This window comes from Rhamphochromis longiceps, linkage group LG9 (assembly GCF_057381845.1).
Source record: "Rhamphochromis longiceps isolate RC_006_pf linkage group LG9, R_longiceps_female_GT1.1, whole genome shotgun sequence".
NCBI classification, from domain to species: Eukaryota; Metazoa; Chordata; class Actinopteri; order Cichliformes; family Cichlidae; genus Rhamphochromis; species Rhamphochromis longiceps.
The window spans coordinates 12565190-12579233 of NC_140565.1; the positions used below are offsets into that span (position 1 = coordinate 12565190).

General features: G+C 40.3%; 1 protein-coding gene across 2 annotated transcripts in view; it reads left to right on the top strand.

Annotated features, from left to right (window-relative positions):
- The window catches only part of vav3a (vav guanine nucleotide exchange factor 3a), a 99604-nt gene that overhangs the window by 56302 nt on the left and 29258 nt on the right, over positions 1-14044 (top strand). For both annotated transcript variants that reach the window (XM_085418330.1, XM_085418331.1), the window contains exons 14-15: positions 2461-2593; positions 7944-8053. In XM_085418330.1, coding sequence (XP_085274456.1) covers positions 2461-2593; positions 7944-8053 — 243 coding nt within the window. The remainder of the gene's footprint in view (positions 1-2460; positions 2594-7943; positions 8054-14044) is intronic.

Below are 14044 nucleotides of genomic sequence, written 5' to 3' on the forward strand. Positions count from 1 at the left end.
GCATTTAGCTTATGCTGTTGTTCTTTAGGAGCTTAACAATAACATTGAACCAGTCATATAGATGAAACTGGGCTGGGCGTCTTTTTCCATTAGAGAGATTTTGTATTGTTAGCTACGCCTTGAAACTTAAATTTGCCTGTTAAAATAACAGCCAGCCTGAGAGTCTCTGCAAAGCCATTACAGGAACTGCAGAAGCCGGCTGCTTCCAAATGCACTACTTTACAAAAGTCTCGTGTCACCCCTCATTTCTTTATATTTTGCTTCCAAGGAGCCAGACTTTCTTTTGTCTTGAGTAATAGTTCTCCAGGCCTTGTCACTCAGTCCAGTCCTTGTACCTGAACATTTTCACAGGAATGTTTTTTTGCTTTATTTGTTAAACCACTTAACACTGACCTCAGAATCAGAATCAGAATCAGAATACTTTATTGATCCCTGGGGGAAATTATTTTTTGTTACAGTGCTCCATTTTAAACCAACATTAAGACAAGACAGACAATACGCTAACTAAGAATAGTACAATATATACATATATATACATACATACATACATAAGTCACTTATAAATAAATATTTGGAAAAGAAACATGTGTAGCTGTAGCAGCAAACAGTGTGTTAAGTGGATGCGTTGTACAGGGAGATGGCCACAGGCAGGAATGATTTCCTGTGTCGTTCAGTGGTGCTTTTCGGTAATCTCAGTCTCTCACTGAACGAGCTCCTGTGACTGACCAACATGTCATGGAGTGGGTGGGAGGTGTTATCCAACATTGTCTTTATCTTGGACAGCATCCGCCTCTCCGACACCACCTTGAGGGAGTCCAGCTCCATCCCCACAACATTGCTGGCCTTACGGATCAGTTTATTAAGTCTGTTGGCATCTGCGACCCTCAGCCTGCTCCCCCAGCATGCAACAGCATAGAGGATCGCACTGGCCACCACAGACTCATAGAAAATCCTCAGCATTTTCTGGCAGATGTTGAAGGACCTCAGTCGCCTCAAAAAATAGAGACGACTCTGGCCCTTCCTGTAAAGTGCTGTGGTGTTTTTAGCCCAGTCCAGTTTATTGTCAATGTGTACTCCAAGGTATTTATAGTCCTCCACAATGTCAACACTGACCCCCTGGATTGAAACAGGGGTCAAGTGTTTCCTGGTCTTCCTGAAGTCCACGATCAGTTCCTTGGTCTTTGCCACGTTGAGCTGCAGATGATTCTGCTCACACCACGTGACAAAGGAGTCGACCACAGCCCGGTACTCTGTCTCATCATCCCTGCTGATGCATCCAACCACCGCAGAGTCATCAGAAAACTTCTGAAGATGGCAGGTCTCTGTGCAGTGGCTGAAGTCTGTGGTGTAGAGGGTGAAGAGGAAGGGGGAGAGGACAGTCCCCTGTGGTGCCCCTGTGTTGCTAATCACCTTGTCAGACACACACTGTGGGAGACGTACATATTGTGGTCTTCCTGTCAGGTAATCAACAATCCAGGACACCAGAGAAGCATCCACCTGCATCGCTGCTAACTTATCACCCAGGAGGGTCGGCCTGATGGTGTTGAAAGCACTGGAAAAGTCAAAAAACATGACCCTCACAGTGCTCGCCGGCTGGTCCAGATGGGTGTAGACACGATTGACCTGCGAACAATTCAAGCATAAAAAGGGCACTTCACCCAAGAGATGAACCAGCGTTGTGTCAACACAAAGCAGACACCCTAGCAAAGAACCAGTTTTAAAAACATGGATTTTTTTCTGATTTCTTTAGTTGATACTGTGAATCAGTTGAGTCGGTCTGACAGACATGAAATAGTATTTCAGTGGCAACAAACTGACTCCCAAAGAGTTGTTAGCTAAAAAGGTGGCATACCTCAGCATGATGTGCAGCATGTCTTTAAAAATAGAGTGGTACCTGCACAAACTACTACCTACAGCACATGAACCGTATCTGAAAATCTTGCAAAAATCTAGAAAGTAAAGGCCTGACACCAGACCTGAAGGATATATCCGGTCCTTTGTCTCATCAGAAATGGTCTCAGTGAAAGGGTGGCTGTCAAGAAGCCATTCTTAAGGAGGAGAAACAGGGAGAAGAGGCTGAGATATGCCAGAATACACATATGTCTGTGAAGGTTCTCAGTCATCCAGGTCATCGTAGTCTAAGGAGCTTGGAAAGAAAAGCGTCTGGACTTCTTTAAGTTGCTTGAAGACGTTTCACCTCTCATCCGAGAAGCTTCTTCAGTTCTAATTCACCTGTTTTCACACCTTGGCTCATGTGATTAGGTAGAAGATCATCAAAGAGAGTTCAGTCTGTGTTGAAGAATAAAGGTGGTCATACCAAATATTGACCTTCAAGCTTGTTAGAATCATAAAAATCACTTTTTGCCTTAAATACTGAATTTGACATAACTCCTCGGTGTGAATAACATGAACTATTAAGTAAGATGTGCTTGAATTTACTGGAACATTTTTGGATTGCAGGCACATCTTCCTGTTTGACGCTGCGGTCATTGTTTGTAAGCGGCGAGGAGACAACTACGAGATGAAAGAAGTGATCGACTTGCACCTCTTCAAAGTCACCAACAATCCCACGTCGGACAAAGAGAACCGAAAGGTCTGTGCACACACAGACACGAACAGCCAATAAATATGTCTAAGATGCATTTACTGAATTTGTATCATTATTAAATAGTAAACAATCGTGCTTTAGCTTTAGCTTCTTACTTTAGCTTTGCTGTTGGTGTGAGTGTGTTCACACACACACTGGCATGTCACGTGTAGCTGACAGCAGACAGGTGTAGTGAATCGATATTAATCGAGTTGATGACAAACGTTATGTTACTGCAGGTGTAATAAAAGCTTCCCATGTGTTACACCAAACAAAACAAGAGAGAGAGAGGCCAATAGGGAAATCATTAGAGCTTTCAAATCTTGTCAACTTGCTTGACCACAGCGTGCGCTTAAATGAAAAACTACCGCAAACATATGAAGGAGAACCATTGGTATCGTAGGTGTGAAAATGCCTCCAAACCACAAACCCCTTAATGTTACCTCGCTATGTGAGCTCTCCCACTAACACATGGTGCATTGCTGCTTAGCAAACACAGAATACAGAACTGACGAATAGATCGGCCCCCTTGTGTCAGAGACTGTATCAAGCTTTGTGAGTCTGGACTGAACCAGTATCTGATCCAAATATTGAATTGGTAAATCACTAGCAATGAGCTGAACCTGGATCTATATGGGCATCTGCTGCAGGCGCAACACAGTCACAAAGTGCAGAAATTACAGCTCGTAAAGCAGTGTGGCTCTAATGATTTCAAGAAATCTGAATAAGAAAAGCTTTCACAGAGTGGAAAGCTGAAGGGCCCATAAAGAGCTGATGTGGGATCCTAGTCTAGCTGTCACAGGGCAAGAGGCAGGGTGCACACTGGACAGGTCACCACTCTGTCACAGGGCTAACGCAGAGAGCGAGGCAGCTGCATGCTCACATGCACAACCTTGCACTGTTTCCTGTTAAAAGGGTGTTTTTCCTTCCCACTGTCACCAAGTACCTGCTCACAGGGGGTCATCTGATTATTGTAGGTTCTTTACCTTACAAAATAAAGTGTCTTGAGGCAACTGCTGAACTAAATTGAATGAATAGTGTTGGATGAAGGCACAGAGCGAACGTGCAAACTTCACACAGAAAGGCTCCAGCCAGTGGATTCAAACCCAGGCCCTTCTTGGGCATCAGCCATACTTTTCTAAAATCTTTGAACAATAATAATAAAAGTATGTGGTTATAAATAGGGACAAGAGGTAAACGTGATTTTAAATGAGGTTTTTGCAGAGCCAAAATAACACCGGGCTGTTTTGTTGCAGACATTCGGATTTGTCATGTGTCAATAAAACACAGGTAACTGAGAATCTTTGTACGCATGACTCTATACTACATAATGTTAATTAATACTATTAGATGTTAGGTGTACTTATGTTTGACAGGCGTTCAGTGTAAGAAAGAGCTGGCTGTTGAATGACCTCCAGCAGTGTTTAATGGTATTTGAGAAGCAGTTCAATATCAGGTCAGGGAACTGGGAAAGTGAACAAATACATAGAAGAACTGTGCATCACATCACATATACCAATCACTCAGGAGTAATACAGTAAACACAATGGTGCATCAATATTGAGAAGATGTGTTCAGATTTTATTATGTAAAGACATGAGGAATTTTATAATGTTGTAGAACATGGCCAGGCGAGGACCCCCCCACACTGCTCATGAATAAGTCTCTCAGGTGAATTCAGCTAGCATGTACCTGCCAAGGAACATGCTTTTCTACTTTCAGGAAAGATATTGGCATTTCTCAGTCCTTTTTTTCTTTTTGTTTTATCTTTCTTTGGTTCCAAAAGAAGTAACTCTATTCCACTTTTGGCAAGGCCACAGTGGTGATGTTGTACCACAGACACGCGGAAACATTAGCCACAATTCAATCAAGCTGTCAAAAATGAACCAACGCTGGCATTTTATGTCTCTACCAGCCGCACAGGGTTTATTCCTCACAGCTGCACAAAAACAAGCGTGTTAAGCGCTTTAAAAACTGGTTGATTAGGCTGGAGACTGACTTGTGGAAGAAAATGTCAGTCAACTTCTTTGACCTGACACATCACAGCTGACAGAGAAGTATGATTGTGACTAAGTCCCGTTGAAGCCGCACTGATCCGCTTCATTAACTGAATAAGAAAATATGCCCTGAACATTTAGCTTTTAATTTTATGGCGTGTTATCATCTTTCAGAAAGCAATAACCCACTTTAAGCTGTGAGTTACAGTGATTTTATAACAGCTAAAAAGAGCTTTAGATGACATTTAATTTCACCCAGGGCTCCGTGCCATCGAGTCTGTCCTAGCTCGACTTCATTCTACATTGTGGCTTTTCTGCTGCTGTAATAGACGATGTGAAAAAGTAATAAAATAATAACAAAACTTGCTTATTATTGTGCTGTAAAACAAAACAGAACAAAACAACAATCTGATATAACAACCAGTCAGCTATAATGGAGGCAAGTCTTGCACTGTTGAGCCCATTATCGCCTCTTTACGACTGAGTCAGCAAAGCTCCGAAACCGCGTTGGACTCCTGACAAACCAATTAACAGCGCTAGTTCTGCATAATGAGGCGCCATAACAATTTATCAGTTAAATGCGAGTTCACGAAATTGACTCAACTTGCTTCTTCACAGCTATTTTCTAACCACCTGTAACAGCAACCTCTCCGCCCCGGTGCTGCCGTCTGTGCCGCGAGTCCCTGAATGTGCTCCTTAAATAGGTTCTGTGCAAAAAATCTTTCCAGCTCGCGACATTAACAATGAAATAATCAGCTGCAAAGAATCTTTCTTAAATAATTTGGTGCACGCTTATTCCAGCACATGTTTTACATTGTCTTGTTCATTTGCAAGGATCACACTGACACAGTGTCGGACTACAACAGTCTGCCTCCTCCCAGATGGTGTTATCATTAAACCTCGCTTTGGGCCTGACTACACACAAACACACGGTGAATACTAAATGCCAAGTGGGGGAAATATTGCCAATCATAATGAGGAATGATATCTAAGGCGTTCCAAGAAACAGTGATTTGGGTAATAATGATGCTGTAAATAGCAGACATTAGGAAGCTTAGACCCATATGGGTTTATATGGTTATATTTTATGAAACTTACAGCCAACTCTGCGTCATTCACCTCTGACTTGATGGATATAAAGCAGTTTGTTTGATTACATATTTATGTTTGAGATGATGGAGGTGACAGTGGTGTCTGAGGGAAGTGGCAATAAGAACCTCCATCAAACCAGCGGCATTTATGTGCAAGTCATCTGGAGGTAAAAGAGTCTTAAACTCCTTTAACTCATAAGCCAAATGCAAACAACAATAAGAAAACTTTTGCCAAATTACCGTCATTGTGTGAAAGCCAACTTCTCAATGCTATAGCCTACGGTTTTGTAGCAAATAATCAAAGCTCAAATAATTACATGCAGGGCGTCACAAACATTCACAACAACTGTCGCCTCAAGGTGCTTTATATTGTAAGGTAAAGACCATCGATAATACAGAGAAAACCCCAACAACTTGACCACCCCCTGTGAGCAAGTGCTGGGCGACAGTGGAAAGGAAAAACTCCCTTTTAACAGGAAGAAACCTCAAGCTAAACCAGGATCAGGGAGTGACCTGTTGGGGGTGGGAAGGACAAAAGATGATCAGGAGGGGGAGCTGGGGTTCAGGAGGCAGCACGGAACTAAAGGGTCGGTTATTTGATCCCTGGCTACGACTAACTGCATCGCTTCCAGTAGATCCAACACGTGTGAATCTTAGACAGAGCACATAAAAAGGCTCTGTGATTGGATTTGTAGCCACAATTTCTTGAGTGCTCAGCTAAAATCAAAAAGTGCTACATTAATACCAGACTAGTACAGAGTTCAAATTAGGCTGGATTATATCTCAAAAAGGTAAATGCTACTGCTACTGCTAATGACGCTTAGCATCTTCTGAGTGTGTAAACAGCTAGTTGTAAGGAAAGATTACTGCTTTACTGTCAACATTACTGTTGGACAATATTCCCTCAATGTTGTATCAAGATGTTTTTTAATGAAATTTGCAATACTGCAATTTTTGATAATACAGAAGGTTTTTGTAGTTGCTCCCTTTCTAGATGCTAAATTGTTGTGAGGCTGGGATGCAGCTCTCACTCTCAGACATGTTTGGGCTTGTCTCGTTGTATAAACATGTGAGTGGCTATATCATTAATATCACAGTGTTACATCTTTTTGTCACATAAAAATGCCCAAAACACTGTCAAATAATACAGTATATTGCTTTTCGCAAAAAAATTGCCTATTACATGTTTAATTATAAGTCAGTGTGTTGTAGCTGGCACTTTGCTAATTATCATAGGTGTTTCTGTCTTTAATGGAGTGTTTCCGGGAGTACGGGGGAAAAAATAAAGAGTGAATTTTGAATATGTTTCATGAGTATCGAGTAGATCTACTCATGTATTAATGTAGCAATGACTTTTGAGTACTCATGGGTCTGAACTCCACCACCAGTTAGTCTCTAGCATTTTATAATCTTTCTGAAATACCACAGTTCACTCTCGACATTGATTCACATGACAAAGATATAAGCATGGGTCAAAATAATTGATATTTTGGCAAGATCCACAAAGAAATATTTGACATTATAAGCCTTGGTGTGTAATCCTTTTGAATGCCAAGCAAAAGCATAGGAACTGACAGAAAGACAGACAAGCACCTCCTGCAACTCTTTACAAATTGGTAGCTAGATGATATCTTTGCTGAGTGCAAGTGTTGGTGTCCACTGGGAATGCTTCTGTAGAGCGCTGCTTTCCTTTTCTCTTTTCATTCAATAGAGAAGATGAGCCGCTGTGCTTCGCTGACAGCGCTGTGAGTTTGGCTTGTTTTTAGCTTTCAGAACTGAGTGCTACAAGTTCAAAACCACAACTGCGAGTCATAAAAAGTGCATCTCTCGAGCATCTGTCTTGTAATGTTGTCTAAAAAACCCCAGATGCCTGTGTTGACACAGAGGCTAATGGACTAATATTTAGCCTTTGAAGTGGATAATGGTAACAGATTACAGGCCTGTTCACTACTTGGGTCTGTGCATGCAGTCTGATGCCTAGCAGTTATATGGCACAGCCACCTCGCACTCATTTTCTCCTTCACGCTCTGCCTCGATGTTTTGTCTCTTTCTGTCATTTCTTCTGCCCTCCAACCCTTCAGCCTTTGTGTTTGCTCTCCCTGAGGCATCCCTCTTTCATTTTGCATCTCTTTGTCTCCATCTGTCTCCCTGCATCCTGTCTCATTCGGCTCTCTCCCGCTCTGTTCGTCTTTCTCCGAAACCCTCCGTTTTTTTATTTGGCATTGTTGCACCTTGTGAGTCAAGTGTTTTTCTTTTTCTCTGTTGCAGTGGTCCTACGGATTCTACCTCACTCATAACCAGGGCCAGAGCGGCTTTGAGTTCTTTTTCAAGACCAAAGACCTGAAAAAGAAGTGGTTGGAACAGTTCGGCATGGCCATGTGAGTGAGCAGCTGCGTCACAACAATGTCAGGACATCAAAATGCCGAGCGCTTTTAGTCCTGTTATTCAAGTTAGGCCACTTGATTTATGAGGAACTTTGTCTCCATCTCCATTTATGAGGAACTTGACACCGTGACACAAAGATGAACAGACGATAGTGTGCGCTAACACGAAACTTTATACTCAGAAAGCTTAACTTGGATGCGTTTCATTAAAACATCAGGTGTCAACCGCATCAACCACCCTTCACCCTGAAATGCATTCATATTTACCCAAAGTGACAAACTGGTTCCAAGAAAGTCAAACTAGTGCTTCACTTGTAGAGCCAAGAAAGAAGACGCAACCAGCTGTATTCTCTGACTCACAATTAGATAATATACTAGGAAGGGCAGTATTACATTATTACATGAAGAAGCAGACTTTATTTTCATATGGAGTCTTATCCCATCACACAGTACACACAGTTACTTTCATATTTCATTATAATCATTGAAATGCAGCCACACAAGGACACTAGCTGCTGCATACTTCAGTCTAAGTGAAGATGGTTAGGGAGGACTGTGAAGCCCACGTGAAACACGAGTTACAGTAATCTGTATGTAGACCTCTGCATCATTAGTGTAAAAAATGAACAATACATTTAAAATAATAGATTGCACAAAGTGTCAGATATAGCAAAAATTATTAAAACTTACAATTAAAACCCACATGTGCAAATTAATATTTAATTTAATTTAATTTTTTTAGTTTGTCAGAAGGTTAAATAAACAGTTGACATTTAAAAAACAAAGAATTTTATGACATTTACAGTATTTCGTGATTCAGACTTTAAAGTGGGTGTAATAAAATCTCCAATTGGCTGATTCAGATTTTTTGCAGCTTCTCAGATGTAAGATACAGGACTGGATGGATTCAGAGATGTTATGTTTAAAATTCAAATGCTGTTAAACAATAATACCAAGATTGTTAGTAGAAGATGTGATTCGGGGCCGACACAAGAATATCAGATGCAGAGGTGCCGAAAGTACAGATAGCTCTGTACTTAAGTAGAAGTACAGATGCTACTATTGGAAAATACTCCACTAAAATTTGAAGTACTGATTCAACTTCTTTACTCAAGTAAAAGTGAAAACTTTGAGTATTTTCTCTGCAATCAAAGTAAGAAAGTAAAAAGTAGCTCTTTCGAGGACATTTATACCTGATGTGTTTGTGCAAGGCTAACTGAACCTTGTGGTATATTGATGTAATAATAAATAATATTAGTAGATACATTTCAATTCTAATAAATGTACTCGGCTTGAATCAGTTAAGTAGAAAATGAACAGAGAAAAGGAAAGAAAGTCAAAAATAGCTCTATTTTCTGTTGTGTACTTGCATGTCTTTATCTGTAAACAGGAAAATGAGTAAATCTGGTGATTCATACACAAACAGGATTGCCTGTCATGTGTTACTGTTTAGGCTCAAATCCATTTAATAATGACTCCCCTCAATGTCAAAGCAAAAGTAACGAGCCCGTTTTGAAAATGTAAGTAGAAGTACAGTTATTTGCTTCAAAATGTAGGGAGTGAAAGTAAAAGTACAGACACCTGATCATTCTCCTGAAGTACAATAATGAAGTATTTGTACTTTGTTACTTCCCACCTCTGCTGAGATGGAGTAAAAGTTGAAATCTGTAATTATTCCAATTATTATTCCAATCTGTTATAAAAACTTTTTTTTAAATCACTGAGGTTGTTGTGATTGTTTTGATCGTCAGAACAGCAAAATTAGGCGGTGCCACTGCTGTTAGGTAGATGGGAGCCTGCATATAGGAGAGGAGCTGGTGAAGACAGGTAGTTATTGTTATATATTATGACGTGTCTGTCACATAAGTATGATGACAATCTACAGTGACAACTTCACACACTGACTCTTGGCCAAGAACCCCGTCTCAGCATACTTAAACACAAGCAGAACCCCTGCACAGTGATGTGCCTTTTTAGGGCCGATTTTCATTGTGTGAAAGAATAAAATAGAAAAATCCTGCAGAAATCTTCTTGGTATCACTTGACCTTTACTGTTTTATCTGACTTTTCCTTTTTTGTTACATTTGGGACTCCAGTTGAACTCTGTTGGAGTCACTGCACGCTGACAAACGATGCTAAAAGGGCCTACCCAGTGCCTTACAATGTGAAACCTGCAGGTCCTGACCAAGCATGAGTGATAGTCCTGCACAATGATGCGATAATGCACAGTGTAACAGCACGGGGCTCAAACATGAAATAAAGCTGTGATTCTGTTAATCAGGATTATTGTAATTTTATTTGTCGAGACCAAGAGGTGCACCAGAATCCCTCTTTCAAAACGGAGAAAGAAAAACACTGAGGGCAGAGGCTTAGACAGGGAAGTATTACAGTGCAGGACAGTGTTATATTTAGTGAAGTTTTGGGCACCAACACTGATGAAATGAATATGACATCTACAGAGCCACAGAGGAGATTATACAGATGTTTTCACACACTAACTGGTTTTCCTCCAGCTGAGTAAACATGTGTAAATATATTACATAAATATACGAAGTATTTGATCAGTGTTAGTGGTGCTGACTTTATGTGAGTATTTATCTGCCAAATCAGACATGCGGCGCTACCTGCTGTGGTGACCCCTTGTGAATAAGTGAGCAGCTGAAAGTGGCTTTAAAGTGTAAAAGACCAACACCCCCTCAGAAGTGTGGAGGGCCACGAGTGCCAAAATGAATTAACTAAATACATAATTAAATATAATTAAATATGTAATTAATTAATTAATATAGTAATTAATAGTAGCAGAGATGACAAAAGTACAGACATTTTCCTCTGTAGGACAGATGCCAACAACTTATGGACACCTCAGTCCTGTTGTTGTGCCAATAAAACAAACAAAGAAAAAATCCTGCCCATGTTAACTCCTGACTATGGCGCATGGTTTTGCCTCTTTTATCTCTTTTTATGCGACATGCTCTGGTGAGTAATACACGAACAGGATTTCCTTTCATGTGTTACTAAATGCTCATAGTGACGTGAAATAATAACTCCCCTCAAACACGTCATGGCCATTGATCAAAGACCACTGATCAATGGCCATGAGTACCATGTCAGTCACAGCATTGTAAGATGGTGAAAGACGTACCCTTAGGCCCCCTCCTCGATTCAGAGGTGGTCTTTCCCTTTTCACATAAATAGCCTCGTTGACTCCGTGCTCAAGCCAGTGTTCCTCCCTGTCCAGGATGTGTACATCCTTATCACTGAAAGAGTGTCCACTGGTCTGTAGGTGTAAATCACCTTTTGGGAATTACTTACCTGGATGACTGAGCATGCATCAAGACATTTAAATAATAATATATGTATTTATCTCTAATTAATTATTGACAGATTTTAATTTTTTTTGATTTTTTTTTTTAAATTTACTTCATTTTGGCACTCTTGGCCCTTCATACAGAAGCAGTATCAGTTTTATTATCATTAAATAAACATTAGTGTCATTAAATCTGTGGATTACTACATTTTCCTATAGATCGATGGCATAGGGCAGCTGTTATTGTATTAGTTTGTTGTTACACTTCTCACTGTAGTGAGTTGACAACAGTCTGCTTCTCCTGCAGGCTCTGCCTCAATTAAAACATAAAAAATAAAAAAAAACAGACAACAATAGGACAAAATCTGTGAAATAACATCTTCAAGAAGGTATCAGGAAGTGAGGATCAAAAACATGAAGTGATGTGAAACTGAGAAAACTGGAGCTTTGGTTGATTAATATTTGGGGCTCAGCTAACGAGCTATGAGACTTGAGAGGCGTTGCCAAACAGCAACGCGCTCCCACGGCGATGCTTAATAGATGATCTGTGAACAGTTGTTTTCTTACTCGCTGCCTTTGTGTCCAAACCACCCAGAATTTACTGCTTGACTAAGATTTAGCAGCCACGAGAGGTGGTCACACCGTGTATGTACCGAAGCAGGGAAATGAAAATTCAACATAAACCTTTGCTTGAACAGCACACAGTAAGGGCTCTATCCTTGAAGATAAATTCAAATGAAGTCACACTGTGAGTTTATAAGTCTTTAAAATCGAGGCTCAATTTCAAGTCAGGTTTACGCTGCACAATGTTGCACTGGATAGCTTTACAAGCTTCGAATCGAAGAAAAAATGAAGCTGTGCAAATGTTTTTACAATGACACAGTTACAAATTTCATCTATTTTAAATTCTGTATTTTTCAAGCAGACCTCCTTCTTCTGGTACACAATTTCTAGCCAGTGACAGTGTTGACCTCAAAGCTGATGTCTTGGTTGACCCGGGTACAGAAGAGAAGACAGCACTGAAATTCCCCTTTCTGCTATTTTATTCGGTCTCAGCCCTGTTTGTCCTGTTTTCCACTGAGCATGTTGTAGCCCATTACCTTAGTCTGAGATTAAGCACTTGTACATAAAAACCTAAATTCTTATGTAAACACTTATGCCGAAAACAAAGAGATGACCTCTGGAAGATAAATATATGGACAAAGCTGAGACATGTCTTTCTTTTCTTGTTTCCTTTTTGCTTTCCTCCGTACTCCCACCCATGCAACCATGTCCCAAGGGGCCGAGTACACCTCCCGTGTTCACTCCTAGTAGACCTTGGCTGTGTGCTTGCAATTCTCTCCTTCCCACTTCAAAGAAGCGTGTCAGGGAAATGTTGCTGTAGCCATGGAGGAGTTTGTTGGCTGCAATTATAAGTGGGGGGAAAAAATGTACTTTTTTGTTCTTTGAAATTGACATTTTCATCAAAGAGCGCAGCTGATTGGAAAGTGTAACAAATAGGGGAGCAAGCAAGAATTAATTTTCATTCACTAATTGACTGAAGAGTGGTCATTGTATATTCTAGTTTGATTTTTGCTAATCAGGTACATCTATAACTTGTAGGCTTAGAGTTAAACAAAAGTTTGTTGTGCAGTACTGTGCAAAAGTCTTGAGCTACCCCTCTTTTTTTAATTCCATGGAGTCGCACTTCTTTATTATTATTTTTTTAAATTGTGATTCCAGACACCTCAGCAAATAATCAATTTTAATGGTATCTTTAGCACTTTGTAACTAGCCTCCTACACGTAACTTGTTCCCATTTTTTTGTTGAATCTATGAAAAATGCCAAAGATTACACAGTTTGACAGGAATAAAACGGTAATTTTGTAACAACAAGCTAATTCCCAAAGAGCTATTAGCCAAAGACTTGCATCTCTGCATGGTGTGCAGTCTACCCTCAAAAAAGTTGAGGAAATTAGACAAGTGGAGAACAAAAAATTAGAGATAGAGGTCTTCCACTTCAGTAGCAAACAGTATCTAAAGAAACAGATAAATAATGTTTAGAAATGTGGAAAAAAACTGAAGTAGGCTGCGCTATGCCAAATTTGATAAGAACATGACTGAAAATCTTTTGCAAAAGCTCTTAATTTGAAACTTTTGGTTCAAACTATTGAATGTATGGAGGAGGTCAGTAGTGAGGTACAATAGTTAGTATCTAGAACAATCTGTAGCAATCTGGTGGACGCTCTGTCATGGGTTGAGGCTGTATTCAGGCAGTGGCGCTGGAGGTCTTTCAAAATTGATAGAATTTTGAACTCAGTATTTTCAGATTTTGATCCACCAATACAATACAATGACATCTGGAGAGCCTCTGATTGGCAGTGGCTCAGTTTTTCAGCATAGCAATGATCCCAAACACACTGCCAATACAGTAAAAACATACCAAGATAGAAAAAACCCACATAATTGGACACTATCAGCCTTTATACATGTTCGTCCTGACCCAGGGTAACATTTATAAAGAAAACAGAATGGGTTTAGGATTGAGCCCTGGGGGACTCCACGTATGAAGGGGTGCAGATGAGGTTGTTAATATGAATTCTAAGTAAGTGCAATGTATGATGAAAACCAGTGATGCCATCTCATTTCTGTAATCTGTTAGTAAGAACGGAATGATCAGTGGTGTCAAAAGCTGCAGT